The 27,524-nt window shown below is 41.5% G+C and overlaps 1 protein-coding gene across 1 annotated transcript in view; it reads right to left on the reverse strand.

Annotated features, from left to right (window-relative positions):
* FBN1 (fibrillin 1) overlaps positions 1 to 27,524 on the reverse strand; it is a 218,471-nt gene that overhangs the window by 184,870 nt on the left and 6,077 nt on the right. The window contains exons 3-6 of the mRNA XM_084641061.1: positions 12,246 to 12,328; positions 10,881 to 10,979; positions 3,471 to 3,566; positions 1,249 to 1,344 (exon numbers count right to left, since the gene is read on the reverse strand). Coding sequence (XP_084497187.1) covers positions 1,249 to 1,344; positions 3,471 to 3,566; positions 10,881 to 10,979; positions 12,246 to 12,328 — 374 coding nt within the window. The remainder of the gene's footprint in view (positions 1 to 1,248; positions 1,345 to 3,470; positions 3,567 to 10,880; positions 10,980 to 12,245; positions 12,329 to 27,524) is intronic.

Consider the following 27,524-nt stretch of genomic DNA (forward strand, 5'->3'; position numbering starts at 1 on the left):
ATATCTCTCAGGGTCAGGCCCAAAATGAGCTCTGTAATACCTATAATACGTGTTTCTTTAATATTATCGAGCGTATAATAACTTCTAACTTATGGGTGATCTAGATGAATTTTCAAAAGCAGCAAATTAATAGACCATTTAATCAAATTTAAACAAACGTTATTTTCAAGACTACAAAGAGTTCAACATGAGGATTACAATAAAACAATGATGCCTGGCCTCTGTCTCCAGTGAGCCATTAAATTGATTTAATTTCCTTGAAACAACCCAGTATAGCAGATAAGGCAGTTGGTATGGCTGTGTTTTCCTCTGAAACAGCTGTGTTTGTTGCTATGGATATTCTTAAGCAAAAAGTTTCAAATCGGTAACAACAAATTCATATAAGATGTAAAGAACTGAGTAAATCTTGCCAAAAAACAAAGCATAAAAAGAGTCAGGATGCTGCTTATCATCGTTAATTAAATACATCAGTGTGATTGATCTGAAAATAACAGAGCTATTCTCATAATTTAAACACAGAGCTAACGCTTATGTAAAAATATGTCTTGATGCTTTCATTTGACAGCTCTTGGATCTAGATGTTTTCATGAGCATCACAAATGGAACAAAACATATGCCTTAATTAATTTCATATGTCTTTTGTTCTGGGTCCTATTTTTAAAATCAAACTTACATATTTCTATAACACTGAATATTTATTTTCAGTCTAAAAGTTAAAATAAGTCTCATTCAGTTGTGGGGGAAATGTGACATCTCTACATCCCCTGCAACAGTAATTAAGTGGGGAGCTTTGCAACAGAAAAATAAAATAAGACTTGCAAAAATCTATCATTGGGCTGCATAGGGACTATAGGACCATGCCATCAACCAGGTACATAGAATGGAAAGTTAAGAAAATAAGAGATTGAACTGTTAGTCCTATACAAAAGGTAAGGATTCTATCCATCAATAGATCATCCATCCTCAGAGATTACATCCATAAACTAGTCTTATTCCATAATTTTGCATGAATGCATATAAAACCTTCACAATTCTCTCGGACTGAAGTTTTGCTTTCAATAAAGAATTTGCATACTATTCTTCAAGAAGAATCTTATTTACATTAATCATTGTCAATAATAAAATTCTACAGTCTAAGTTGTGTCACATCATCAGTATTCTCAAATTACAATTATAATAAATAACCATTAAACCAGTTTCACTAGAATGCGAACACATACACCAGTGTTCGTGATCTAGAGCACATACCTCTTTCACACTGAGGTCCAGTGAAGCCATATGTACAAGCACATCGGTTTGGAGCCACACATCTCCCTCCATTAAGGCACCCATTTTCACAGACAGCTGCAAGTGAAGGGGAGCAAAAAATAATCTTAATTGACATACTTTCATAATAGACATTTTACCAGCTTCGGGAAAAATGGTGAAAACGGGGACTCCAATGAGAATGGATATTTTACTTTAATTTAGATAAAAAGTAATTGAAAAATAGATCCTGTAAGTCTAAATTTCAGTTTTTACACAACTTCACAGACTAAACTGAGTGAAGAATATTAATTTTCCCAAGGGCATATATTGCAAACACCTTAAAAATCAAAATCCCTCTGGGCTTCTGGTGTTTCCCCTGTATGGTACAGTCTAATTGTGCTAGGTTTCAGAGTAACAGCCGTGTTAGTCTGTATTCGCAAAAAGAAAAGGAGTACTTGTGGCACCTTAGAGACTAACCAATTTAAGCTCATGCTCAAATAAATTGGTTAGTCTCTAAGGTGCCACAAGTACTCCTTTTCGAATTGTGCTAGTTTCAAACATCCCTTTACATTCGGCATTAATTTAAGTAACGTTTAATTACTAGAGAGTAAACAGATTAGGGCTGGGAAAACACATTATCTCCAAATCCTCCAAGTTCTGTCCATGCCTTTGTATAGTCCAGGAACAAATTAACAGACTGATTTGTTCACTCAGACCTATCAGAAATATGATTAAATGTCCCAGGGTTTCTTGTCGACAACCAGTAAATCATGGCATCAGACAGGATAGTCAAAAAAAGATATCAGCTATTCATGTTTCATTGTTTGGATCCAAACAGAGGAACACCAGGTCTTGCAGCCTCATATGACATGTCATGAGATATAGAACCCACTTCTCCTGACATGAAAGTCCAAAAGCATAGTTCCAGTTGTCAAAGATAATTCAGTAAATGTAATATTCACATGAAACAAACCTACTGGATTTTACCAGTACCAATTTTCGCAGTACCAATTGAAAAGGCAACTGATCTCTTCCAAATGGAGCAGCCCCACAGGGTTTGCTCTCCGAGGTGACTCTGTTTAAGCAATATCTGTCTTAGTGACCCTGACTCTACTGAAGGAAACATCTATAAACACACTTTGCAAGACTGTCTTCCCTTACCTACTTGCTATTTCACATCCAAACCACACACATTGATTACACCAACTCATTCATAACAAAGTTCTCCCTCCCCTTCAAATTCCTATGATGAAATTCTGGCCCCACTAGTTCTTACCCAAGGAAGAAATGTTTTTGTCTGTATTTGAATAAATTTTCTTTGTAGGACTAAAGCAACATGACAGCACTGGATTCAAAAGTGATCTTTGAGTTTATTAGAACTGTTGCAGCCCTGATGGGAAAGACACAATTAGCATCAGCCTTTGGTACTCTTCAAACAGTGGAGTCTGAAATGCTGGTGGAGACTCTCCCACAACTGCAATGTTCCTGGTTGTTACAGAGGAGAAGAGGTGGGTTTATACAGGATCTCACTAAACCTAGCAAATATCCTGTCTAAAAGAAGCAAAGGACTCTTGTCATCCATTACCGAGATCTCACATAGGGCTGCCTAGATCAATTATGCACTTCTTTAACAGAGCAGCACTTACATTAAAGGCATTCCCAGTCATTTGTATTGCCTAGTTAGTATAGCTCCAGTCTGAACACAACAGCTAAGAAGAGATATGTAATTCAATGCAAAATATGTTGGTCAAGGAGAGTAACTATGTCAAGCAACCTTAACTAATGCCAAAATGAACAATCTGGTTATCAGGTACACTACGTAATTTTATATTTAAAAATACACATATTACATAAAGTTACTATATTAAAAAAATCCTTGAGAAACTCTACTGTATGGAAACTGAATCCCCTGATAATACTGAAATTTAGGGCCTACTGCTGCAATGTGTAAACCCCTGGAGGCCAATGCGAATTTTGCTAGCGTAAGGATCAGGTTATATCCAATTATTATGAATTTATTTGATGTTTATTTTAATAGTTCTGATCAGAAAGAATTCACTTGGCACTTAATTCAAAGTCACGTGTGTTCCTGTAAAATTCCACTGTAGTTCACCAAGAGCGAGTCCAGTGTAAGCAGAGAGTTAGATTTGAATTGTGACTGATCAGTCTCTCTCAATATTGTGTACCTTTACAGTCTACATATGTAAATATTGGTTACTTACGCTGTCCACAATGTGTTCCTGTATATCCTTTCTGGCAGAGACAATGGTCATCACTGCAGCTACCTCCATTCATACACCTGATGTTGCAGTGTTGTACTTGAAAGAAAAATAATAATTTTTCACAAGTTAGCAAAATAGTCAGGAATAGCTAAATGGCTCAATGATTATTTTAGGGTTTCATTCTGTGAAGAGCTGAGCATCAAGGGCGTCATTAGAAATAGAGGGTGCTTAGCATCCTTTAGGATTAGGTCTCTGGTATGTAGAAAGTGGAAGAGAAAACAATATTAAGTTTCAGTATTAAGGGACTCAAAACACTGCCAGAAACAAACGAGGGTACAATCTCCAGCTCCTATTCATTGAACTAACTAGAATTTCACACACAAGTGAGGGCTACAGGATACAGCCCCAGTTTACAGTGGTGAAACTAAGCCAGCAGAAAAGGGAAAGCAAAGATGTTGGCAGACACTACCAGGCAGTAGCATCAGTGCTTAGCATCAGCGCAATGGAGGAACAGGCTCATGTGGGGAGCCAGCAAGACCCCTGCTCCTGTTAACACATGCAGACCAGGAAGGGGACCTGCAACATTAGGCCCTCTAGTGGGAGAAGGTGGAACTGCAGTGCAAATTCTCTGACTTGTCGATGTAGGGTCTTTACATCACCAGACAAAGGTGCTGATGGTTGATGTGCTGGGGGGTGTGGTGTGGAGGAGGAGTTTAGGGCAGCAGTGCTCCCCAAGGCCAGAGAAGGGGGAAGTGCTCCCCCATCTGTTAACAAAGGAAGGGTAGCTGTATTTCATGCTCCCCGAAACCTACGCATTTGCCATTTACAAATGGTTAACATGCAATCTACCTCTTATGCCAATAAAGCTGAAAAGCCTGCACTACGCTTTTATGATAATAAGGACAAATATGTTATTCAACTAAGATGTCAGGAACCACTTAAATATCAGGCACTTCATTTGCATGGAAGCGGAGAGACCTTGTGATTTCATTCTCCTCACAGTTCCCACTGTCTAATAGATTCCAATTGAGGCAGACATTCTGCATATGTAGCCAGGAAATGGTTTCCTTCTTAACAGGAACCACATGAAAGGCTCCTCCCCAGATAGGATTACTGTCAGATTAATGTTTTGGTAGATTGGCACAGAGCACAGGATACCTACTACGTTGTCTGAAATGCTCAGAAGGACTGAGGAAAAGAGACTGCGCAAGCAACCACTGCATGTTACTGACAGATGGCAAATCACCACTGAAAGTTTGCTGCAGCAAAGCTCCTTAGACCCCTTGGCAATTTAAGCTCCACAAAGATGCAAGTGAGATGGTTGTTGGGTTTTTGTTGTTTTTAAGGAGAAATAATACTTGTAGCTATTGTTGCCACTGGTACATACTACCACTCTATAATAGATCCATCAATATAAACACAGACTGTTAATGTTTAAATTGAATGAGGTTAAAACTAGAATTTATATTTCCCATGTTTCTAATAGTTGTGATACATCTTTGCTTTGCTATGGAAGTACTTTAGGCAACAAAAATAGTAACAACATTCCTCAACAAAAAGTGAAAATATCTGAAAATATTCAGAGTAAGTGTCTAAGTGAAGGTTTTTGGACAGCATCCTAAGTAGGTCAGAAAAAGGTGTATAGTTACTTTAAAATGTGTAGTTCAACTTAGCTTTATACAATCTTAGAAAAACAGAGGGGATTAGAAAAAGCATAGGAAATGATATCATCTGTCAAGCAGGGTAGGAACTTAAAAACCACAAACTGATTTCAATTAGAGCAAACCAAGCCAAAAGCTAATTTACATTCCCACATGAGTACCAAAGCCATTTAAATACTTTGAACTACATCTGAGATAAAAAGGTTAACAGTAGCTTAACTGCTAAGTTTTATATTATTTGTTCAAGTTGAAAGCAAAATGATATTTCCCCATTTTGGGAAAAGGGATGGTTTTACATAGAATTCTGAAAAAAAATAGTTTCCATCATTTGTCTTACTTCTCAAAGGCACTCTTCCAAAGTAAAATATTCCTCTCTACTTTTTAATGCATGGGAGTTTGGTGGTACATACAGTCATCATTACTAAAATGGCTCTTTCAAGTCAGTGAGCTGTCTCCCCTAGTGCTATACAGCAGAACCAGTGACATACAACAGGGAATCTAAACACTGACTTTGGATCCTCTTTTGACAAACACCAGTAAGAAACCATACTGAATATTCTAAAACATTAACCTTCCAAAGATGTATAGAAACACATGCATAGCCTGTCCAGAGTTCGGGTCTATGATTGAAATTTTGAAAACCAGCATACTAATAAAGAGCCAGACACTCCCCTTGGTTACACCAGCAATTTCTTCATGTTCAGCTGTGTTATTCTAGCTGGGAGCGAAGAATCTGGCCCCAAAATTGCAGAATCAAAAAAAAAAAAAAATACAGGAATTACATGGGACTGGTGAGCTAGTACACATGGCTTTGCCATGTCTTAGATTGCACAGGAGATGGTTAAAAAACCCAAAATGGTTGTTCTTTCAGGCCCAATTCTGAAAATCAATCCATTTACACTCAGAGCTGCCATGGACTTCAAACAGGAGTAGCTGCAGGAAAAGGGCCTTATAAATCTGCAGATTGTGCTGACAATTAACACTCAAAACAATGCATACGTAATCTTAAAATTGCTACACAAATGGAAAAAATGGGCAGCACATTCAAAAGTAACAAATCCTGAAGTTCTAACTAAATTTTCAGTGAATACGAGTAAGAATTTCAGGATTTGGCTTCACACTGAGTTTCCATAGCATATCATCATACCAATATAGCTCATGACACATTCAAAAGATGTTTAAGCAGTAACAAGATAACACGCATTGTCCAGTCAATGATTCCAAGCAGGGAAACATAAAGGTCTTCAGTTTTGATGTTAAGAGTAAAAGCAGCAGTAGGATCAATATCTCTGGAAAGGGGCACTTTGTAGGATCAAGTACAGGGATTTCAGTAAAAATATTAGTGGTTATTTTTATAGAATTCCGTGACAAGAAAGAACATTTCCATTCTAGCCCAGGTATTGTATAGAAGAGTTCCAAACAGCAGCTGTAAATGTGAAATGAGACCTTCATGGCAACCCAAATGCAAAAGACGTGTACATCCTAAGCATGCTTTTTTTGCGGCGTGACTGACTCAGAAGACTAGAGTTAGGCGGTGGACACTAAACCCACTGATCATGAAAGAAGGTGCACTCTACCTCGCTGCATGCATGGTAGGAAAGTTGTGATGACCCCAAAAGCCTTCGAAACATTAAAAATTTAAGATGAGAGAGCGTCTCCCTGATGGCAGGAAAAAGAAGAAAGGCATGAGCTTTGGGAGGTTCTGTTTGGTTTGAACAAGGACCTGGAGTCAGAGTCCTGACCCAAAGTCCACTGAAGTCAATAGAATTCTTTCTGCTTGCCTTGCATTTTTAAATTACATTTTAGTCAGGGCTTTTGTGGGATGGTTGCGATAATGTCTATGGACTGACCCATGACCTCAGACAATCTCAAACACCTACAGACCTGCTGACTGACTGGAAACATTTCTGAATCGGAGAATTCTCCAAGCCCAAAATTACGCAAAAGGAGGAAGTTCTTCCATTTACAGAAAGGTGACAATTAAATCCCATTGGGTGATGTCACTGACCTCAGAATCCCCCATTCCAATTCACCAAGAGATCCTGAGGAGATGTTCCAAGAGAGAGGAACCAGACAGGTCAACATCTTAAAATACCAAAGAAAAGCCTTTGCTTGTTAGCTTGCTTGACTGCAATGGCTGCTGCCATTAGCTGCTGGCCTCGAGACATGAATGCCACTATGACTGACCAAGAAGCCAGTGTTTCCTACGTCCTCCTAGCTAGCCACCAAGGGGCAGGAGTCCAGCAGCACGAAACACTGGAGATTTGACATTTACAAGGAAGGAACCTCTAGTAAGTCAGCAAGTCTGTTGAAATTAAAACATCTAAGCCAAGAAAACCACCAGCTAATCTTTTCAACCATGTACCAGCTTCCTAAAGCTGAATTAAACCAAAAAAGAATTGGGACAACCCCAACCATCCTGCATAAATAGCAACCTTTTTGGTTTGCTTTTCTTTTCCAGTCTTCTTAGTAGAGTAATTATTTGGGCAGGCTGCCTTAACTGGCACCAGAGCATTAACTTCAGCTTGGGAGCTCCCTGTATCAGCTGTGTGACTAGGACATGAATGTATCCACTGAGATTGAGAATGCTTGCTATTTAGGGGACTGATAATAATTTGGGAAGGCAGCAGTCTTGTTTATGTAGAGCTCAGAGAGAACTGTTGGTTTATTTGATATGATTTAATCAACATGATCATTAGAGTAATTTGATATTAACCTCCTTCCTTTAAATTTTATTTGTTTGTACTTATTTTATGTTTTTGCATAGTTTAGTTCAGTTAATAAAATTCATACACGTGGAAACCTGTGTGGTTCACACATTTCTTCCACAGACATCAAACCTGACCTGAAGAGTCCTGAGGTAAATAAGAGGAGTAACTCTAAGACCCACCAAATGGTAATCCACAGGACTGCTCTATAGTCCTCCCATAAGTGGGGCCCAAACACTGTTAGCTTTTAAAGGAAAGTTGACTTCTGTAAATACAATTTCTTTCCAGAACTTTTGAGGGCCCGGGATGCATGATTCCAACTGATCAACATCAAGGCTGATCAATTCCCCATACTGTACACCCTATCCCACCCCCACAGGATGTATTATGGATGGAACATCAGTCTTAACTTTGAATTTTCACTCCTCCTTAGGTCTGTCACAACCTTATATATTGTTGAATCAAACTCATGTTGTGAACAAATAATTTTTTTTTGCCCATATTAATAATGGCACTTTAAGGGCTAGCTTGTGCATTCATTACTTAGGTTGGTGAGTACTGACTCATACAAGATGTCTCACTGAAGTCAACAAGACCACTCATATGAGTGAGTACTCACCAGTGGTAAGGTTTGCACTATCCAACCCTACACTGTGAGAAGTCAATGTTTAAAATACAACATGCTTGACACTGCTTGTTTCCTTTTGTATGTCTCTCAGGTGGGACAGTGAAAACCAACGAAGTTTGTTTCACTGTTCTTTATATGGTTAAGTTTCAGCTTCTTAATCTGCAGTATTTGGGTTTCAAAAATTGCAGGGCACAGACTATTGGTTTAAAAACAATTGTTTTAAATCAGAATTTATATTTATTAGCATCATTTGAAGAACATTTCCATTTGTCTTTGGTTTTATAAAAGCTTGTTTTGACAAAATTTTAATCTGGAGCCAGATTTCAGTTGACAATATCCCTTTAATGTTAAACAGGTTTTTTAATGTCACATTTCCTTTGTTTCTTAATGGCAGCTCCAAGCTATTGTGGTCTATTGTCTATTCATGGAATCTGTCTATGATGCCAACTGTGCTAACCATTCACACAAAGTCTACTTTCTTGTGCAGTTGAAGTGCTTGGTGATAAAAATTACTACATAAAAGCTCATCTAGGCAGTAGCCTGTATTCTAATTAACATAACTCAGTCACTTTTTATTTTAAACGCTGGTTTGCTTTACTGATTAAAAACAGTGTGACCTCCAAAAGTGTGCCTAAAACTACTGTCCCATTTAAACAAGTTCTGAGTGATTTTTTTTAAACACAAACTGCATGTAAAGTTAGTGTTTTATAATGTATATAGGAAATCCACAATGTTAAAACAGCCAAAATCTAAGTAACAGTATAAGGGAAAAATTGTCAGCACTGATTAAAAACAGTGATTAGTATAATACCCTAAGATATAACAGGAAATCACTTGACAACAGAACAGTATTGGTCCTAACTGTTACTTTACTCAAAACTGCAGCAGAATCTCCGGCCTCCTTTAGCCATGCATGGAACTCCCATGAAAGCCATTGGGAGTTTTTGCTGAAATAAATGGCAGGACAGAGCAGAAAAAAAAATACTAGGTCAAATCCAAGTCTTTACTCATAATTTTTTAATTCATGACTCAGAAGAAACTTCCACTGAAGTCAATGTTGCCCAAGTAAGGGTGGAGCAAGTGCTAAGGGCCAGATCGTGCCTGGCTCTTACACAGATGTAGGAACATAAAACAGACTCAAAGACGACTTCCTTGGTGCATCTCAAAGGGGGCCAATGCACATAGTTAGGGCAGTACCATGCACCCTATGCAGGGAGGCAGTAGCAAGCACATTCCCCCTGAGCAATGGGCACCTCAAAAGAAAAATTCTTCCTCCTTGAGGTAGAATTCCTCCCAGAGCTCTTCTGGGACTGTGTGGCACCAGACCATCCCTCAGGGCTCTCTGCTAGGAATGACAGAATCCAAAATAAGGACTTGGGAGCTTGATCCATTAAGAACAACATTTGCTATTATAATACGTCCCTCACTCACATTCCACATTTTCTTTTACTGCTACTATGTGAAAAAAAAATGTTAAAACCACAGACAGAAATGCTCAGCTAATATTAAAGCTCTTACACCTCTAAAAACAAAAGGAAAGAAGAGGTGCCAACCTGAAAACCCCCACTGAGGATCCTGAAGAGATATCCACAAAGTGGAGACTCAACGTATTGTAACACAAACAGGCAAGATAATATTGCAGACCTCAGTCAGACATAGCTCCCTTTGACTTCGGGTTTAGACACTCGTGACAACCATGTAACTTTTACCTGAATATGGTCTTCAGGATCAGCCCCAGAAGGTGGACACCGAGCCTGACTGCTGATTGCATTTAAATGGAAATGGCCACATTCTGTTTTCTGTTACACCTGGTTAATCCCTCTGAAATCAGTAGGATTACCCAGCTAAATAAGAACAGAATCTGGCCCACCAATGCCCCATATGACTTCACTGGGGTTATATAAGTGAGTAGAATTTGGCCCATTGTCTGCAATGACGTGTCTATCATGATGCATTTTGTGCTGCTGATGTGTGCAAGTCTAGTGTCTAGCAGAGAAGATAGGTTTCAGAGGGGTAGCCGTGTTAGTCTGTATCAGCAAAAACGAGGAGTCCTTGTGGCACCTTAGAGACTAACAAATCTATTTGGGGATAAGCTTTCATGGGCTATGACCCACTTCATCATTTTTAGTAGAGAAGAGGAATTTTCCAGAAAGTAAAAAATGTTGGAATTAGTGTGACTACTGGCAAGCCAATATGGTTTCTAATACAACTAATTTGGTTTTAATTTGGCAAAAAGGAGTATCTTCCATAGCTAGCTTCTGAGTCATTGTTCAGTTTTCATCACAGGGGACTAAGCCTTCTTGGCTGTGGTAAGCAATTCTAGTGATTCAGAGGTTAGTTGTCTGAAACATTATTGACTGCTGATAGCTTGATCGACTGCAAACAGGAACAGAAGGTACAGCAAAATACTTACTTGACTTTGAACCACAGGAAGGTGCTATCTGGCCATTTGGACATGTGCACATGTTCGGTCTTGAACAAAATCCATCCCCACAGGAATGTCTGCAAATTGCTATAAATAAAATAAGAGAGGCTTTAAAATATGTTTTTTAAAAAAGCCATAAAAACACAAAAGGCACCTGATTCACAACACAAATAGAGTAGAATTACTAAAATATCTACAGAGACAAGGTGGGTGAGGTAATATCTTTAATTGGACCAACCTGGACACCCATAGCTCGCAGAGAAACATGCAGGTCACACCTCTAACTCCAGAAGCCTGCCTATGGCACAAGAACCCCGCCCTGGCTTCTGCCCACTTTGGTTACTATTTGCAGGGTGACCCCAACACACTCCCAGTCCCAATTTTCCCCAAAACCATCTGCCCTGAAGTGTCCAGCCCTCTCCTTATGCAATAGATGATATTCTCTCACTCACCTTTTCTCTCTAATATCCTAGGACCAACACAGTTACAACAACACTGCAAACAAAATCTCGGCACACAGAAGGCAGATTCTGTGGTGGCAACAGAGAGCAAAGGGGGCCAGTCCCATTATTTGTAGCGGACAGCCAGACTCTTGCTCCCTGAGAACAAGGCACGGTCAGGCATTAGAACCACCTGTAGTACTAGGTGCCCAAAAGGGGACACGCCTTAGGAGCCATGTGACCATGGTGTTGCCTACTGCATCACTAGTGAAGAATGGGGCTGATGGGAGTGCAGGCCTGCACCAGAGATGTACACAGCAATGTAGTTGTCACCTCAGATATTACTCTCCCGGTCTCTGTCATCCACAGTCAAAACACCTCTGACAGCTGTTGCTGGTATGACACACTTTTACACAAATATACACATACAGAAACCTATAGTTGTAGATATATTTTATACCCCCTACGTATATTTCAGGACTAAAGTATAAAGAGGTCCAGCACTTACACATAGCATAAATTCCTTTGCCATGTGGTGTTGTCTCCCTCCTAGATTATGAAAAAGCATTTGTGTTTAAATGGGGAAACAAAGGAACGGATTCCATAGCTCCTAACTCCTGAAGCGCCTGAACATCGCTTGGTTTAGGGGATTTACCACAAACTCAAGAGGAACATATCTGTGGGACTCCCTTGTCCAAATATTTCCAATACATCAACTATATACATGCTGTACTGTAGCTCAGAGGGGGTTTTATATTATCTTGCATACGTTAAAATAGTAAATAAATGCAGTATGGCAGGTACTGAACTGATACCAGCAATAAATTCAGTTCTGCACAGTCAAGACAAACACGCACACAATGCAATGAGAAAAGATAAATCTTGGCCATAATGTTCAATGACAGTAACTTACGGACTATGCACTGATTTCCACCAGGTAGCGTTTTCCATCCAGGGCAACAGTAGGCATTGTAACGTGATCCACACACATTGGGTCTAGAAGAAAAATTGGTTCTTGTTTTTCTCCAAAATACATTTTAATAACCAAGATTTGAAAATGTCAAAAATAAAATCAGTGCAGTACACATTATGGGAATCGGCTCTCAGGATAAATGTTGCTAGTGGTCTATGCCTATTTAACAGGAAGTATTTATACTAGTTATTGGCTTTAGGGATGCCTACCCTCTTGTGATGCCAAAGATTACATTGCAAACATGTGAAATTAATTAATATAATTAAAACTACTCAAAGCAAAAGAAAAAACGTAACAGATCCGGTAACTCAGATGCTACTGAGTATTTATGTGGACACTGTTAATTTAACTTAGGAAACAGAACAACATATACAGGGTTCAACCCTACATTCCTCATGCCAGCAGAACTCCCACTGAAATAAGGAGTGAGCGATCAAGCCTACAATCACTGAGTAAAGAGAAAGTCTAGCACGCTCAGAATGACTCCTGTCTCCTTGCAGCTTCATGTACTTTTCGATATCCTTTTCCAGCTCTAACATGCTATACTACTCCTATTTTGACCAGAATAACAGGAATGCAAACTATTACATTAGACAAAATTAGAAAGCCAATGCATGTAAATATGTATATAGTAAAAATGTGTCGTTAGCAAAAAAAATTAAAATGTGTGTGCTCTAGTGAGCTGAAGTGCCTGTGAACTAAATACTAAAGCACCTGGTATACTCAGAACCTATTATTGCTACTCAATTCTTAGATATAGGAACCAGTGGGGTCAATCCTTCAAACTCATACTTCCAAGCAGTAATACCTTTAAAGTGAGTGGTAGATAAGTTTTGCAGTAGAAGTTTGCAGGATTGGGCCCTGCAGTGTCATATTTCTAAGTCAGTGAAAATACACAAGTTGAAACCACCATTCTGTGCCTCTCTCGGATCAAATCTTCATTTTACTCCCATGTGTAGTCCCACTCAATGGAACGCCTCCTGTAAGGAAGACTAACATGATATAGCTCCAAATGCAAGAAAATAGATCTTCCTTTTCTTTTATGTACCATAACCTTACTAGGGGACAGATCCTACAACCCTTACTCAGGCAACGCAGCTGGAGTAAAGTATGCCAAATCTAGACCTTGGTAAATATGGGTTCCTTCGTATACACTCTAACATACAGACAGATTAAATGCTTGTTTTTATTTTTAGGACATCGTTTGACCTTGTTTAGATTTTTTTTACTATGAAATATAGATACAGAAAGTTCTTCAGCCATAGTATTACCATGTCTAAGTAAACATCTGCCCTGCATGGTGAGACAACTCAAGCACAGATTTCCAAATTTCTTTGATATTTATAAACATTTGTGTGTATGTCCCAGTAATATTACTGCCTTATATTTACCTAGTGATATGCATTATTAATAGACTCTTATGTATTATTATTTCACCAACTTCAATGGCATCACTCTGGTGATTAAGGACCTGACCCAAAGCCCAATGCAATCTATGGCAACACTCTCATCAACTTCAGTACGTTTGGGGTCAATGGCTCCATGCTCAGCAAGGTAAGTACGGGCTGTATAATTGGGCCCCGTTTCTCAGAACATCTCACTGCTCTTTTTTCTAACTGCTTTTACAGGTTTTAAAACTCCCCATTCATATATTTTCAACATACTAAATTGTAATTGTTTCAGCTACATTCTCCAGGACTACAACCATGTCACTTCCTAGGAGTTCCCCTCTCATCAATACAAAACTGCTCCAGTATCTCATGCCAAAGCAAGACTGGGAACCAGGCAAGTGAGATTTCCTTTCACCTTCTCCTGTCTGAAGAAATAATGGAACTTATTAATACAGACTGGGTGGCATTGTTGGTACCTGTTACAGCTGGAAACATAAATTGACAGTATCCAGTTTTGGTTGGTGATAACCTCTAAGCATAAGGCCACAAGACAACAGTTACACACTGGGCCAAATTTTGATCTCAGTTACACCAATTAGAGCAGTGTAAATCCAGAGTAAGTAGATGGTCTTGTGGTTAAGACACAGGTTAAGAGTCAGGAATAAAGCTAGACAGAAACTGGAACTCCTGTTCCATGGGAAATTGTGAAATGTAAAAATTAATAATGAAAAATAAATCCAAAATGGGACCTGGGGAGCTAACTGCCCTGGAGCCAATGATGTGAGAAGCCTTGGGAACCCCAACAGAAGCAGCTGGGACCTGGCTTTTTGAAGCCTGCGTGGCAAGCAGGATCCCATTGGAAACCTCCTGGTTTCCACTGGAATTTCATCAAACTTGGCATGTTCCTTCAGAATGTTTCAATTTCAACAAGTTTGCATTTTTTGACAGAAAAATCGTAGTTTCTGACCAGCTCTAGTGAGGAGATCAGTGTTCAATTCTCAGCTCTGCCACAGATGGCCTGCGTAACATTACCCTGTGTGCATCAGTCTGTCTATTTATAAAATGGGGATAAGGATTCCTGAGTTGTGAGCCTAAAATTCATTAACCTTATGAGACACTCAGATACTACAGTAATAAATACCATAGAATAAATACAATAATTGAATGAGATTAGAATCTAGTCTACTTTATCTTCTGTAATGTTGTGATAGTAATACATAGGTTGGACTAAATTAATCAATGATTTAAGTGGACACAACTCCATTTATTGCAATCACTTACGTTCCTGGCCAATTTTGGTCACTGCATCTAAATATATAGATCAAGGCCTATAAAGTTATGTAAGTCTTGCTTTTCACCTGCTTATACTGAAGAAGCCATGTCAATAGTCTAGATATGCCAGTCATATTCTTCCCTTTCCTACCGTTCCCTCAGTACAATCAAATTTAAAGAGGGCAACTGAATTACACATCTTACTTCATAAGCAGTAACTTGGGATAATGAAACAAAATTATAACAAACGACTGTAACATTTATTTTGAAGGTAAAGAAAAAATGTAAGAGGGACAAAAGCTCATATTTAAGTAACACTTTTTGATTAAAGTATAGATCTATAAAAACAAATAAGATATATAGTACAATAAACTGTTTGTTGTCCATGGCAAGTTATGAAATGGAGCAAATTCACCAGGTTTCTTTTTTAAATATACTATATTTTAAGATCACTTATTATTGTCAACCAGTTAATTTTTTTGTTATAGCACAGTCACAAGGTCATATAGTCAGAGGCTATAGAGAAACATTAGCTTTTAACAAATACACGTTCAAAGCACAATGTTTTCGAATAATTTTTTGAAATTATTGGTTACAGCCACGAATGATGCATTATGAGGCACAACGCTAAGGAATATAACAATTTCTCTGACTGGCGTTACATGGAGAATGCATTTTTATGAAAAGGTAACTTATAGAAGGTCTTTACTTTTGATTGAAATAGGTGTCTTTTTAAGAACAAAGAAGTTGCCATATTCTTCTTCCAACACTGGGCAACACCCAGTGTTCAAGGGAAAAAAAATCCTTTTAATGCAGCTAGGAAATGTAATGCTGTCTATAGGGGAACACACATGCCAGACCCCAGTGGGAAACCATGCTTATACACTGAAGCAGGCCATTCAGTTATATTATTATGGCCTTATTTTGTATAGCTACAAGTGGTTCAAATAATAATAAAATTACCCAATTTCTCCCTCCCCTCAACCCAGTGTTCATCTTGGTGACCTACTCTGGAAGTGATTTTCCCAGCTCACAGATTGTACACTTCATAAAGAAATACATCCTAAACTTACCGCCGTTAATTTTCACAGAGTGTCCTCTTGTTCTCGTATCATGGAACAGTGTAAAAAGGAGGCACTGAGAAATTCTACACTTACAAACCTAATGACTCTGACTACCTCTGTTAAGCCGCTCGCTCCATCTCTCTTCTACTTTGGAAACTAAACAATCCAAGTCTTTATTATACCTCATCATAACTATCTATCCAGATATTTATAATGCACCCATCAGACAACTTTCTATCTTACCAGAGATAGACACTGTTGTGTAGATGAGGGTGTACCACTGTAAATTTACAAAACTACATCATCCTATTTTCTGTGGGGGGGCATTTGGGGAGGGGAAGAAGTTCCAAGTGAATTTAGTGCTGGGAAAGGTGCTAGGACAGTCCTGGACCCTGCAGTCCTCTTTCCAAAGAAGGGGTCTGCAGCAAGTGGGCTGTGATCTTCCGGTAGCTTATGAAGCCTTCTCAAATAGCTCCCTGTCAGCTCTTCCCTCTCTCCCCATCCAGCAGCACCAGTGGAATTAGCAGATTTCTCTCTCTCTGCATCACCTCCTGCTGCCTCTATGGCAAAGGAAGGTACAACAGAAGGCAGAGAGACTCTTTTTACTCCTGCTCCTATTGCAGCTGATAGTGGGGAAGGGAGGGAACAGCACACACATACACAGCCCCCCATGGGTTGAAAATGAAGATCTCCAGTGGCTGGCCCCCTCTCTCCCCAGGCCTGAGGTGGGATGAAGTTCTCCTTGCCTCTGCCTCACTCCCCAGGCCTACGATCACATCCACTGCGGATGGGAGGGGAGGTATATCGATGGCAGCCCCCGCAGCCTGCAAGAGAGATTGAAGGAAGAGCTACAGCAGCTCCTCTCTCCTCGCAGAGGGCACTGTGAAGTGGACAGAGTAGTGAAGATCTCCTCTGCTGCTCATCCAGCTACCCTCCCTCACCACAGTCAACAGATGAAATGGAGGAGCAGCCAGGACACAGAGAGGGAAACGCCAGAGAGGTGAGCTAGAGAAGCAGTCAGATATGAGCACAGCTATGGGCTTTGGCTGATATTCTGGCCTGCTTCCATATTCAGCGAGCATGCATTGCTTCTTTTACATAAATGTTCATTACCATCAAATCCTTCAATTCCTTGCTCTTCCCTATCAAACCTATCATTTGCCTCCTTAAGTTTCCCACCCAATCCCCCAGCCCAGTTTCCTCTGCTCAAATGTCCCCCTTCTCCCTAGTCTGGGTCCTCCATATATCCCCCCCTCATGCTCTGGTTCCCCGCATCCCTCCTCACTACATCCCCCAGTTTTCCTCTGCCTAGGGCATGGTCACCAACACACCCACAGCCATAGAAGCATGGCTAGAGTGACCCCCTACATCACTCTGCACTGCATTACCCTATACCAATATGAGTACAGCAGGTTGGTGCTATGCTGTAGATATGATCTCTGTAGCCAGTCCTCATCTAGAGAGGACTGCGTAGAATGCCTCTCCCACAAGTCTGCAATGTCTCCAGTTGGGAGAATGAAGCCGCTGCTCAGGAACGCTGCACAGAGAACAGAAAATCAAGAGTCTCCCAGACAAATTGGGAAACTGAACAAGTCTGGATGACGGAGGGGGAAAAAGGGGGGAGGGGGAGTCAGCCAGACAACCCACTAAAGCACAAATGACTTAGCTGTACTCTGGAAAAGAAGCAGAAAATGCACCATTTTCATGAATTTATACACACAAAAGGGAGCTACTCTACTGCTTATATTGTATCTCATCCCCCTTTTGTCTAGCTCTTACCTTCCAGACTGTAAATTTTTCAAGGCAGAGACTGCATCTTCCTGTGTCTCTATTGCACCTAGCACAGTTTGAGTACTACCCTTTTAAATAAATATAATTAATCAGAGTGGGAATATAAGAGTTTATGTACAAAAGAAAAAAAGCCAGCATGGGCAGCTCATACATCACCCCAAAGCTGCTATTGGCAAAGAGGGTGATTTGGACGGTCAGCTTCACCACACCTCATGAGAAACATGAAGACTATCCCAAAATCTTCAAATTCAGGGCTATATTCTGCTATTCTTACTTCCACCTTCCCCCTCAAGGAGTCCCATCAAAGTCAATGCAACCACCCACCCAGCATAAGTAAGGATGGCAGAATCTGGCCCAAAGAGAGCACATGCATTTTGAAAACTTAGACTACCATATTTTCAAAGCCTTAAAAAACAGTGTGGGGGGAGGAGGGGAGACACGGAAGAGGCTGCATTTTTCAGAGTTACTTATATACTCGCAAACCATAAAGAAGGCTTTCCCTGATCGCATGGTGGTGAAAAAAGCCATGACTGAAGCCCACAGCTTTGTTCAAAGACTTCCAAAATAAACAAATTCTGTCTTCAATTAATAACATGCGGGTGAAAATGCAGTAGCGAGATGAGTTGAACTATTGTCAAAAGATGTTAGTCATCTCCTGGAAAACTGATAAATGTGTATGAATGTTTTTCTCTTTCAGTTTCCATTAACTGATACATGAGATGACAGGCCTGGTGATACTTTTGCGTCTGATGCTTGAAGACAGTAGCTCAAAGAAGGCCATTTCGATAACAATATCATTAAAGAATGCAGGATGTATGTATGTGGTTAGCAAGAAAGGGAACATGCCCCATCTAACACTGGACTTGAGGCTTCATTGCTCACCATCCTCAGCAGGCACCCTGTGAAGCAACAGACTCAATATGTCATGGGAGTAGTGGCAAATATTGTTAATTGCCTAGAAGTCAGATGCCTTCAGCATCACCAATGCTGTCAGTTTTGTGTACATATTAGGTACATTTCTATGAAAGATGCCTAGAGCGTTGGATAGATACATTTGTCTTTCAATAAAAAATCTCACCCTAGAATTTTGGACAGTAACCTCCTACCGCACATCATTAACAACACCTAAGCTCATTACATTGGACTAATATAAAACTTAAGAGATCTAAAATGCAACAAAGTAGCTCAATGAAAAGACTGGAGAGGCCTGAACTAGAACATGGTAGGCAGCAGAGCAAGCCACAGTGCCCTATCCACATATCTCAGCTGTGTTCAGACCTCTGTGGGGGGGACTTGATCCTTCAAGAGCTCTGCTTCCCACTGACGTTACTTGGATATGAACGTTTGTCAACTAAAACTGGATTTAGACCACCAAATCTTCACTGAGTTAACCAGGATGGTTCCCAGGTCTCATTTCTCAGAGGATCAATGAATTTCAAACCCCATCAGTAAATATGAGAAATGGATTATTTTTGCCAATATGCCCTTAAACTATGAAAATTTATCTGGCATTTTAGTTGTGTAGAATCAAAAAGATTAGTAGGCCACAGGCACTTAGAATCAGAAATGGCTTGATGGCAACTCAGTCATCTCTACCCTAGACACTGAACTCTTCACTGTTTAAACTGGTTTTAAAATAACTTTTTTCTCACAGAAGAGGACAAAAACACTCCTGTTGTCTGGGGAAAATATATGGGTGGATGGGGAGATGTTTTGGAGGGAAAAGGAAATCATGGTCCACATTAAAATCCATCTGCCATCTCTTGCTGCTTAATCTTCCTGTTTCTGAAAGCCTTCTGGAATTTGTCATAATTGTTCTAAGCAGGCAAATGCTGACAGTTATTCTCGCTTTTTGCAACATATTTAGTACTGTGGACTGGCTGCAAAGATATGCACTCCTAAAATGTGAAAGATGGAATTAAAGGATTTTTAATAAGAGACTTAGGTACATACGAAAAGCAACCTCAGATCTCTGTGATGGTATCTGTGAGCCCAATCCTGCTCCCACCTCTGAGAAACTGCCAGGACAGAGACACAGCAGAACTAGTCTGGAAAGAGAAGGTACAGGATTTGGGCCAATACATGGAGTCCTCCCATACTGCGTACAACCAAATCTGGTTCTGTGGTGACTCCTTCTACAGCTGGATTGGGGTCGGATGGAGGTAAAGCAGTGGCAAAAAGACAAGAGGCAGGGGCAGAGCTGATAGACACACTGCTATGTAGACACAATTGACCTCTGTGGAGGGGTGCAACAGCAGAGCATTTCTACTGCGAAGTGAAGGTTCCTTCGCCCATCATCCCCACAGAACTACCTTGCATCAAAGCCTCAGACTTGGTGCACATGCAAGGACCTGGGCACAGATATATAGTGCTGCTTCTTCACAATTTTAACACAGGTCTAGAAGAGAAGCAGCAAATCAGTGACCCTCTAGCCAGTGCCCCTCCAATCATGATTATGCATGCACAACATAGATGATGTACATCCATAATCATGATACATTAGGCATTCATGAATTGTTCTTTTGTTTCATTAATACTACCCTAGTATCAGCTTATTCTGATAGCCATGATTGTTCAGTGACCCATCATCAATGAAGTCCTGTATTATACTATCTGCTAGTTCTGCTACATCTCTACACTGTGCAGCACTGTCCCACTGTTTTGTCTTCCTTTCATCAACCAGTTCCTCCTTTGCCACTTCAGCTTCACCCTGAAATATCGCTGGGAGCGGCTGCCTGCTTTTTTTCAGAATGGAACTTGCTTACAGAGAATCTGTTTGAGAATTCGTAAGAGACAGGAAGATTCCATGAACCAGTGTAGCAGAGTCACTCCAATATCAAGCACCATCACCCAAGCACTATGACTGCCGAATAGTGTGACAGGAGCTGGGGAAAGGGAAGAGTTTCCCTTAATGAGGCAGCAGCAGGAGTGGGGAGAATTCGATTCCAGGAAAAGGTTGGTGGCATGTACACTGCTGCCCTTCCTATAGGTTTTGACGGGGGAAGGCAGATCTGAAATGTAGCCAGACTAGTGTAGGAGCCCCATGGTGAAATCTTCCCGGGGTGGTGCTGAATGTTCACATCCCCCAGTTGCCCTGGCCATGACCCTTCACAGAAAACACAGCTCATTACTGGGGAAGACACTGCCCATCTGTGCATGAGAGTTGCTGGCACTGCTGGGAGATGTACCACAGACAGACAATCTGCCAGGAGCACTGCCATACACTAGTCAAAGCTGGCGTTTCCCAGGGATGAATCAAGCGTGGGTTTGGAATAAATTAGACAGAGGCTAGACAGAGTGGGCAGAGTAAGGCTGAGAGAGTAGCAGAGACAGTTTGCTTGCCAGATAAAGACTGAACTGAGATGGAGAAAAAGCAGTTAGTTAAACTGGACAAGGGGAAGGATGTTGTAATGATCAGATACAGTACAGGGTGAAATCTCTAACCTCTCTGCTCCCCATTCTCCCCTACCACAAAAAAATGCACCTGTACTCTTATTTTCAAGGAAAAGTTTGTTGATGTTAAGAATGGTTTTTCTTAATTCCTTAGCTCCAACAGTTGGCATATGCTTCATGTAAAAAGGCAGTTTCCTGGTGCCAAAGATAAAAATCAAACTAATACAACAGGCCAGATTTTTAAAGGGGCCTCCATCCAGTCTCCTCCTTCTCTGAGCAAAGTTGGTGCCTGCAAACACTGCACCCAAAAGTAATTGCAGAAACAAAATTGACCACTTAAACATGGTACTTAATTATGAATGGAAATGAGGTCTTTGGCTAAGTGTTCACATTCACACATGCAGTTAAAAATGCCTGGCCTTTACAAATTTCGTTCAATGTGTTAAAGTTTTATCCAATATGCCAGTAAATGCCACTGAAGAATTCTAAGTGTATGCAGGGTTGGCCTTTTTACCCTGTTTAAAGCCATCTATAATCATAACATTACCTCTTACTGTAAAATGGCTTTGCAGACACCTGCGTGTGCCTATCTGTGTGCAGAGCTCCCCAGCTTCCTGCGGTGGGGCCCATTTAACAGCTGATGGGTAGCTCCACTGACTGTTGACTTGGACCTGAAGTTTTAGTCCAGGCTTAACCTACTCCCTCAACTCCAACAAAACTGTGAAGCAATGAACTAGAGCTTTAAAAGTCATGTATTTCCATGACAGCTGATTTTCACACATCCCACTGCTAATTAAACTAGTTTTGCCAATTATTATCCTCAAGCAAAATGAGACATTTTTATCATTGTGCTTTGTCTAACTAAGATCTTGGTCCACCTGGGGGCTGTGGGGAGAGGGAGAGTGTGTTGAAAACTTATAACAGCAGTGTAGAAGAGAAATCCATGAAAGCATTCAGGTCTCAGTACAAACAACCTGAGTGCTCAGCCACAGTGCTTATTATCCCATAAAGAAGATATTAAGCATCTGCCCCATGTCACCAAAATCTTGTGCCATGTTTCATGCACATGTATGTGTGACACAGACAGTCATAAGAGATCCTGTGTGATTTTCTTCCCCTGTAGTGTGAGTGTGGGGTATGTCTGTGCCGTGCAGTGAGTTTAACACGATAATTACTCCTCACTCTCACAGGACGGTACTACTGTCCCAGAATCTTGGCTCAGTTCAGCTGAGGAAAGAACAGACTTAGTAGCTCCAGGGGTGTCCTTGGCTCTGCAGTCCTGAGGCCAATGCACATGTCAGGAGCTCAAATGACCTACAAGATCTTTCCTTCAGCAACACGGAACATCCTGCAAACCCCAGCTCCGATCACACTATGCCCACTAAAATACAGCAATTGGGTGATGGTATTTGACATCATGGGGACTCTGCTACACTGGTTCATGGAATCTTTCTGTCATCATTTTGCAGGGACAGATTCATCTGACCTGACAGCCATGCATTGTTCTCACCACTTAGCCATAGAATGGAAAATTCTTAGGCACATTCTCTCATTGTTCTACATGCTAATGTCAGTGGGTCCAGCCCTAGACCCAATTTATGCAGTGGTATGAGGCACATGAGCCCCAGCATGCCATGGAAACTAATGGCATCCTGGGCCAATCAAGCATGGTCCATAAAAGGGAATGAAGGGTCTCCCATCCATTCCATGAGCAAGAACTATAGACATGCTCAAGGGACGGCATACCTCAAATCCTTCCTCTCACCTCACCTTTTAGGGACAAGGCAGATGTCTGTAGTCACCCTGATGTAGGTCCAGCCGGGGAGAGAGGGAGGGACTAAGTCAAGGTTTCCGCACCATTGCCAATATTCACACTTTGGTTGCTAGTGATTGGGGTCAATTGTGGGAGTCTCTTACAGTCTCACAAGGAAACAGAAGCAGCTCAGGAATTCTGCGGGATTTGCATGGCGTTTCCCGCTTCGGCCGCTAGAGGCTGCTTGCACACATCTTGCGTACTCTGAGTAGAGCAGGCAAAGCACAGCACAGCTGAGCAGCCTCTCTCTGAGGCCAGCAGCAGTAGTCTCACCTCCACCACAGGGCATGAAGGTGAGTGTGTGTGTGTGTGGGGGGGGGCGGTTGGCGGAAAGAGTCCAAGGAAATCCACCCTACCCCTGCAGGCTAGAGACTGGTAGCACCTGTTGGAAGCTGGCAGAGGATTGGAGCTGCAGGATGTTGCCGGAGAGGCATGGGGCAGGAGAGTGGGGGACTGGGAGAGACGGCCACAGAGGGGCAGGAAGGGTTGGTGGCACTGAAATGGAAGGGAAAGGAGTAAGTCAGGGAGCAGGTGAACAGGGGAAAGCGGACCTGAATGTGTGTGCACACACTTTGTATGCTCTGAAGGTTGAATTTTCAAGTTGAAAACATGTTGGGGGCAGTGGAGAGGCAGGGGGAGCTCAAAATCCAGACAGATGGCCCACACAGCATGATTTTGGGAGAGATTTTCAAAGGCACGACTGGCCCTTGAGAACCTCCCTGCCACTGAAAGTTAATAGGAACTAGGCACCTAATTGCTGTTCATGCCTTTGAAAATGTGCCTGAACTTCTTCCCCAACCCCTGTGATTTTTAGGCCAGTCTAAGGGTGAGAGGATTTGTGGTTTTTGAGTTCCTGCTAGCAATACTGTTCCTGTGTTTCTTAAGTAAATTAAATATGTCTGGTAGAGTGGGAAAGGGCTGCTGCTAGTGGACACTCTACTTTAGCCCATTGAGGGTGACCACACAGCAAGTGTGAAAAATCGGGACAGGGGGTGGGAGGTAATAGGAGCCTATATAAGAAAAAAAGACCCAAAAATCGGGACTGTCCCTATAAAATCGGGACATCTGTTCACCCTAAACCCATCCCACCTCCAACAGCCACAGGAAGGGAAATCAACCATCTTTAGCTTTGGAGTTGTCAACCAACCCATTGTCTTTGAGGCACGTGCTCCCATTCAGCATCTCTCTCTAGCAGACTGCTGTCCAGTCACAAAGGAACCTGCTTTCCACACTCCTCCCTCCCCAATCCAAGAACAAAGAGGTCCACATGAAACAGGACAGTCTGAGATGAGTTTGTGGCCCTGGGAAAAGAGGCAGGGGAAGGATGTGCGGCTACATATACATTATATGGACTCATTTGGGGAGTGCTTCCTTCCTCCTCAGAAGTGGTTTAGCCTCAGCAGCTGTGCAATCCAGGTGGATCTCTCACCTTTGGTGCATTCCATTCTGTTTGACCCAGGAATGGGCCCAAAGTGACTTCCAGCCACCAAACAAGGGGAGAATATTACTCCTAAGGTTTTATGTCCTGTAAGACATCAAATGGTATTACAGAGCATAGTAATTGGCCTGAGCTGGAGCTCTCAAGAAGAGCTATTGAAAGGTACTTCGCAGTTCACTTTAGACATGGGGACGAGCAAAAAACCAAAAACAAAACAAAACGTTCTATGCAGGAGACTCTCACCTACATGTCTCAACCACCTCTGTGTGTCCAGGGTTCCTCATGGATCTTCAGATATCTAAAGGTTTAGGGGAAGAAGATCACACTTCCAGCTTGGTGTGGGAGGAATACAAATTACTCCCCCACCCCAGAATGATTCCTGGGGGCCTCTATGAGTCGAAGTTCACTAGTTATTATGAGGGTTTTTCCAAACAGTGGTAGGACATGGTCCATGTGTCTTTTCTCAATTCATTTCTATGGAAAGGAGTTCTCTTTTGCTTCGTTATGCAAACAGTTCAACAGTGCTTTTGTTAGGTCCCCATGTTGTCAATGTGCTAGTAATCAGATGCATCTAAATGCACAGATGTGTCCAAAATGACCCCATTAAAGTCCATACAGAGTTAAATATGGAACACAAGTCATAACAAACAAGACACTCTTTGTACTAACTAAGCAACACTTTTGCTGAATGGCAGCATGCCAATGAGGGGACAAATCAACCTGAGCAGAAAACAAAGGCTGCAACTTTATTCAACAACAGCCAATGTAAGAGGGCAGGTAGGCAGCCCAAGACAAATGTCCCTCCTACTTCCTCCAAAGAGGCTTATAAGGATGTAGGCCTACATCAAATTGCCAGGGTCCTTGAGCCCAAATACAAGTCCAAACTACCCGGAATAGGTGTGTTCAGCCCCACGCAGAGTATTTTGCCTGGGTAATGAGACAACCACATGAAGTCAAGCTGAATCTAGCAAGCAGCATGCAGACTGGCCCCCAACCAAGAATGATCAGTATTTCATGTACCACGTGCTGGGTAATACAATGAGAGGCCTCCATGTTTCTAAAACTAGACTGTCTTTATTAAAAACTATAAACAGAGGTGCCGCAACTTCAGCTACAATTCCAGCCATGTGCACACAGACTGGCTTCCTGGTGCGTTCTCCAAACTCTTCCCTCCTGCAACCTGTGCACCTCCCTTCAACTTCCAAGCAGGTTACTACAATCAGACTCTATTCTGCCACTGTTACTCTTCCTTCAGCCCCATTCCAACTAAGCATGCAGTTTCTATACACTGGTTACCACTCATCCGTCTTTGGGTGAGCACTGCCCATCTGACCTAACATGGTAAACTGCAGCAAATAAACTGTCTGCAGATGGACACAAATCAAAAGGTACAGTCCTATGGGCAAGGCAATACAGGAAATAAAAAAGACACCAATACAAAATCAGAAGCCATAACACACACATGGATACCAAACCATGAAAAGCCAACACCCTATACATACACCCTACACATCCCCACAGGAAAATGATGCAATGGAACAGGCACGTGGAAACAGATTCAAGTCCCATTACATATCTAGCCCTGACTGAAATCCTAGCAGACCCCACTTCTGACCTGCCAATCACCTGGTCACATGTAGCCAACCTTGCACATAATCTTTCCTAATCCATGACAGACTACTGTGTCTCACTTTCCAGGCTACAGGGCTAGCCAACACATCATGAAACCCCCAGCCTGTTGGGCAGGCAGAAGGTGGTCCAATCAAATACCCTGTCCAATGGCCAGTTGTGACCCCCAACTTGCAGCCTGCTAGGCAGCCTGCCATGGTCCATCCTGTGCAGTCAATTAAGCAGGCAAAAAAAAAAATCTCACCCTGATCTGCACATCGAAGTGTCTTCCTGGCAAAGTGGTACTTGGTGATCAGGCTTCACCTGATTGCCTGGAGCCAGTTTTACAATATTTACGTTACAGCCATGTTTCACCCTGTATCACAGAGCAGCTGTGCTGCATTCGGTTTACTATAGTCTGTTTACTCTCTCTGTTCTAGTTACGATTTATTACTGATAACCTATAGAATAACTTATTTTTTTCAGTTGAGAATTTCTGGCTCAACTATCAAATAATACACAACCAGCATGTCAAAAGATATTTGTGCCTTGTCTCAGAGTCCAGTTAAAACATCTACGTTTGATAGAAGACAGACAGACAGACATGCTGGGGAGCAGGGTGGCTCAGGGGTTTCGTAATGGAATATATAGCCTCCGGGTCACTTGCTGGTTGGAATACAGCCCTTAATGGTATGGACTTGATTGCTTTTCAGTGATCTGCCTGAAATTATTTGGATGGGTCCCCGATCCTAAATTGTGATCCACACAGGCCCAGGAATCTGCCAATACAGATCACAAAGCAGGATCTTTGGGGTGTCTTGCGGATCCAGTTTATAGATAGCTGATGGTCACACCACAATAATTAGAAGTATAAATGGAGAGCACAAAGACCTCATGGACCTGGAGACTGAATTACTCTCTCACCCCTAGAAGCTCCAGAACAAGACTGACATATTGGCGTGGGGATACTTGCACTACTACTGGCTGTGAATAGAGGACTCCAGGGCTATCAGACAACTTTCACTAAATTCACGGAAAAATAAATATTTTAATCAAAAAAACCAACAGACTAATTAAACACAGCACACAGAGGAAGGCATCTGCATTATCAAGGATTAAATGCGATTTCTTGTTTTCTTAAATTTTCATGCTCCAGAAAGTGTTGGCACTGGTTAGCACTAGCCACAGCAAAGGTAGACCTTGCACATGCTTTCGTGCAGGGCTTTGTATATGCTTCCCCAATCCCACATCACACCTTTATCAAATGGTATCATACTTTGTTTTTTAGGCACGAGGGGACCCACAAGTGCATTAGGGACTAAGCCAAAAATCTCTTCACTCATTTCATTCTGAGCTGAATTAAACCTCAATTCATGTACAGGAAAATGTAATTGTAACAACCACCATCAATGGCAAGTAGACTCAGGGACAAGTGTAGTACCTGAAACT

The sequence above is a fragment of the Lepidochelys olivacea genome (genome assembly GCF_965140295.1).
Source record: "Lepidochelys olivacea isolate rLepOli2 genome assembly, chromosome: 10".
NCBI classification, from domain to species: Eukaryota; Metazoa; Chordata; order Testudines; family Cheloniidae; genus Lepidochelys; species Lepidochelys olivacea.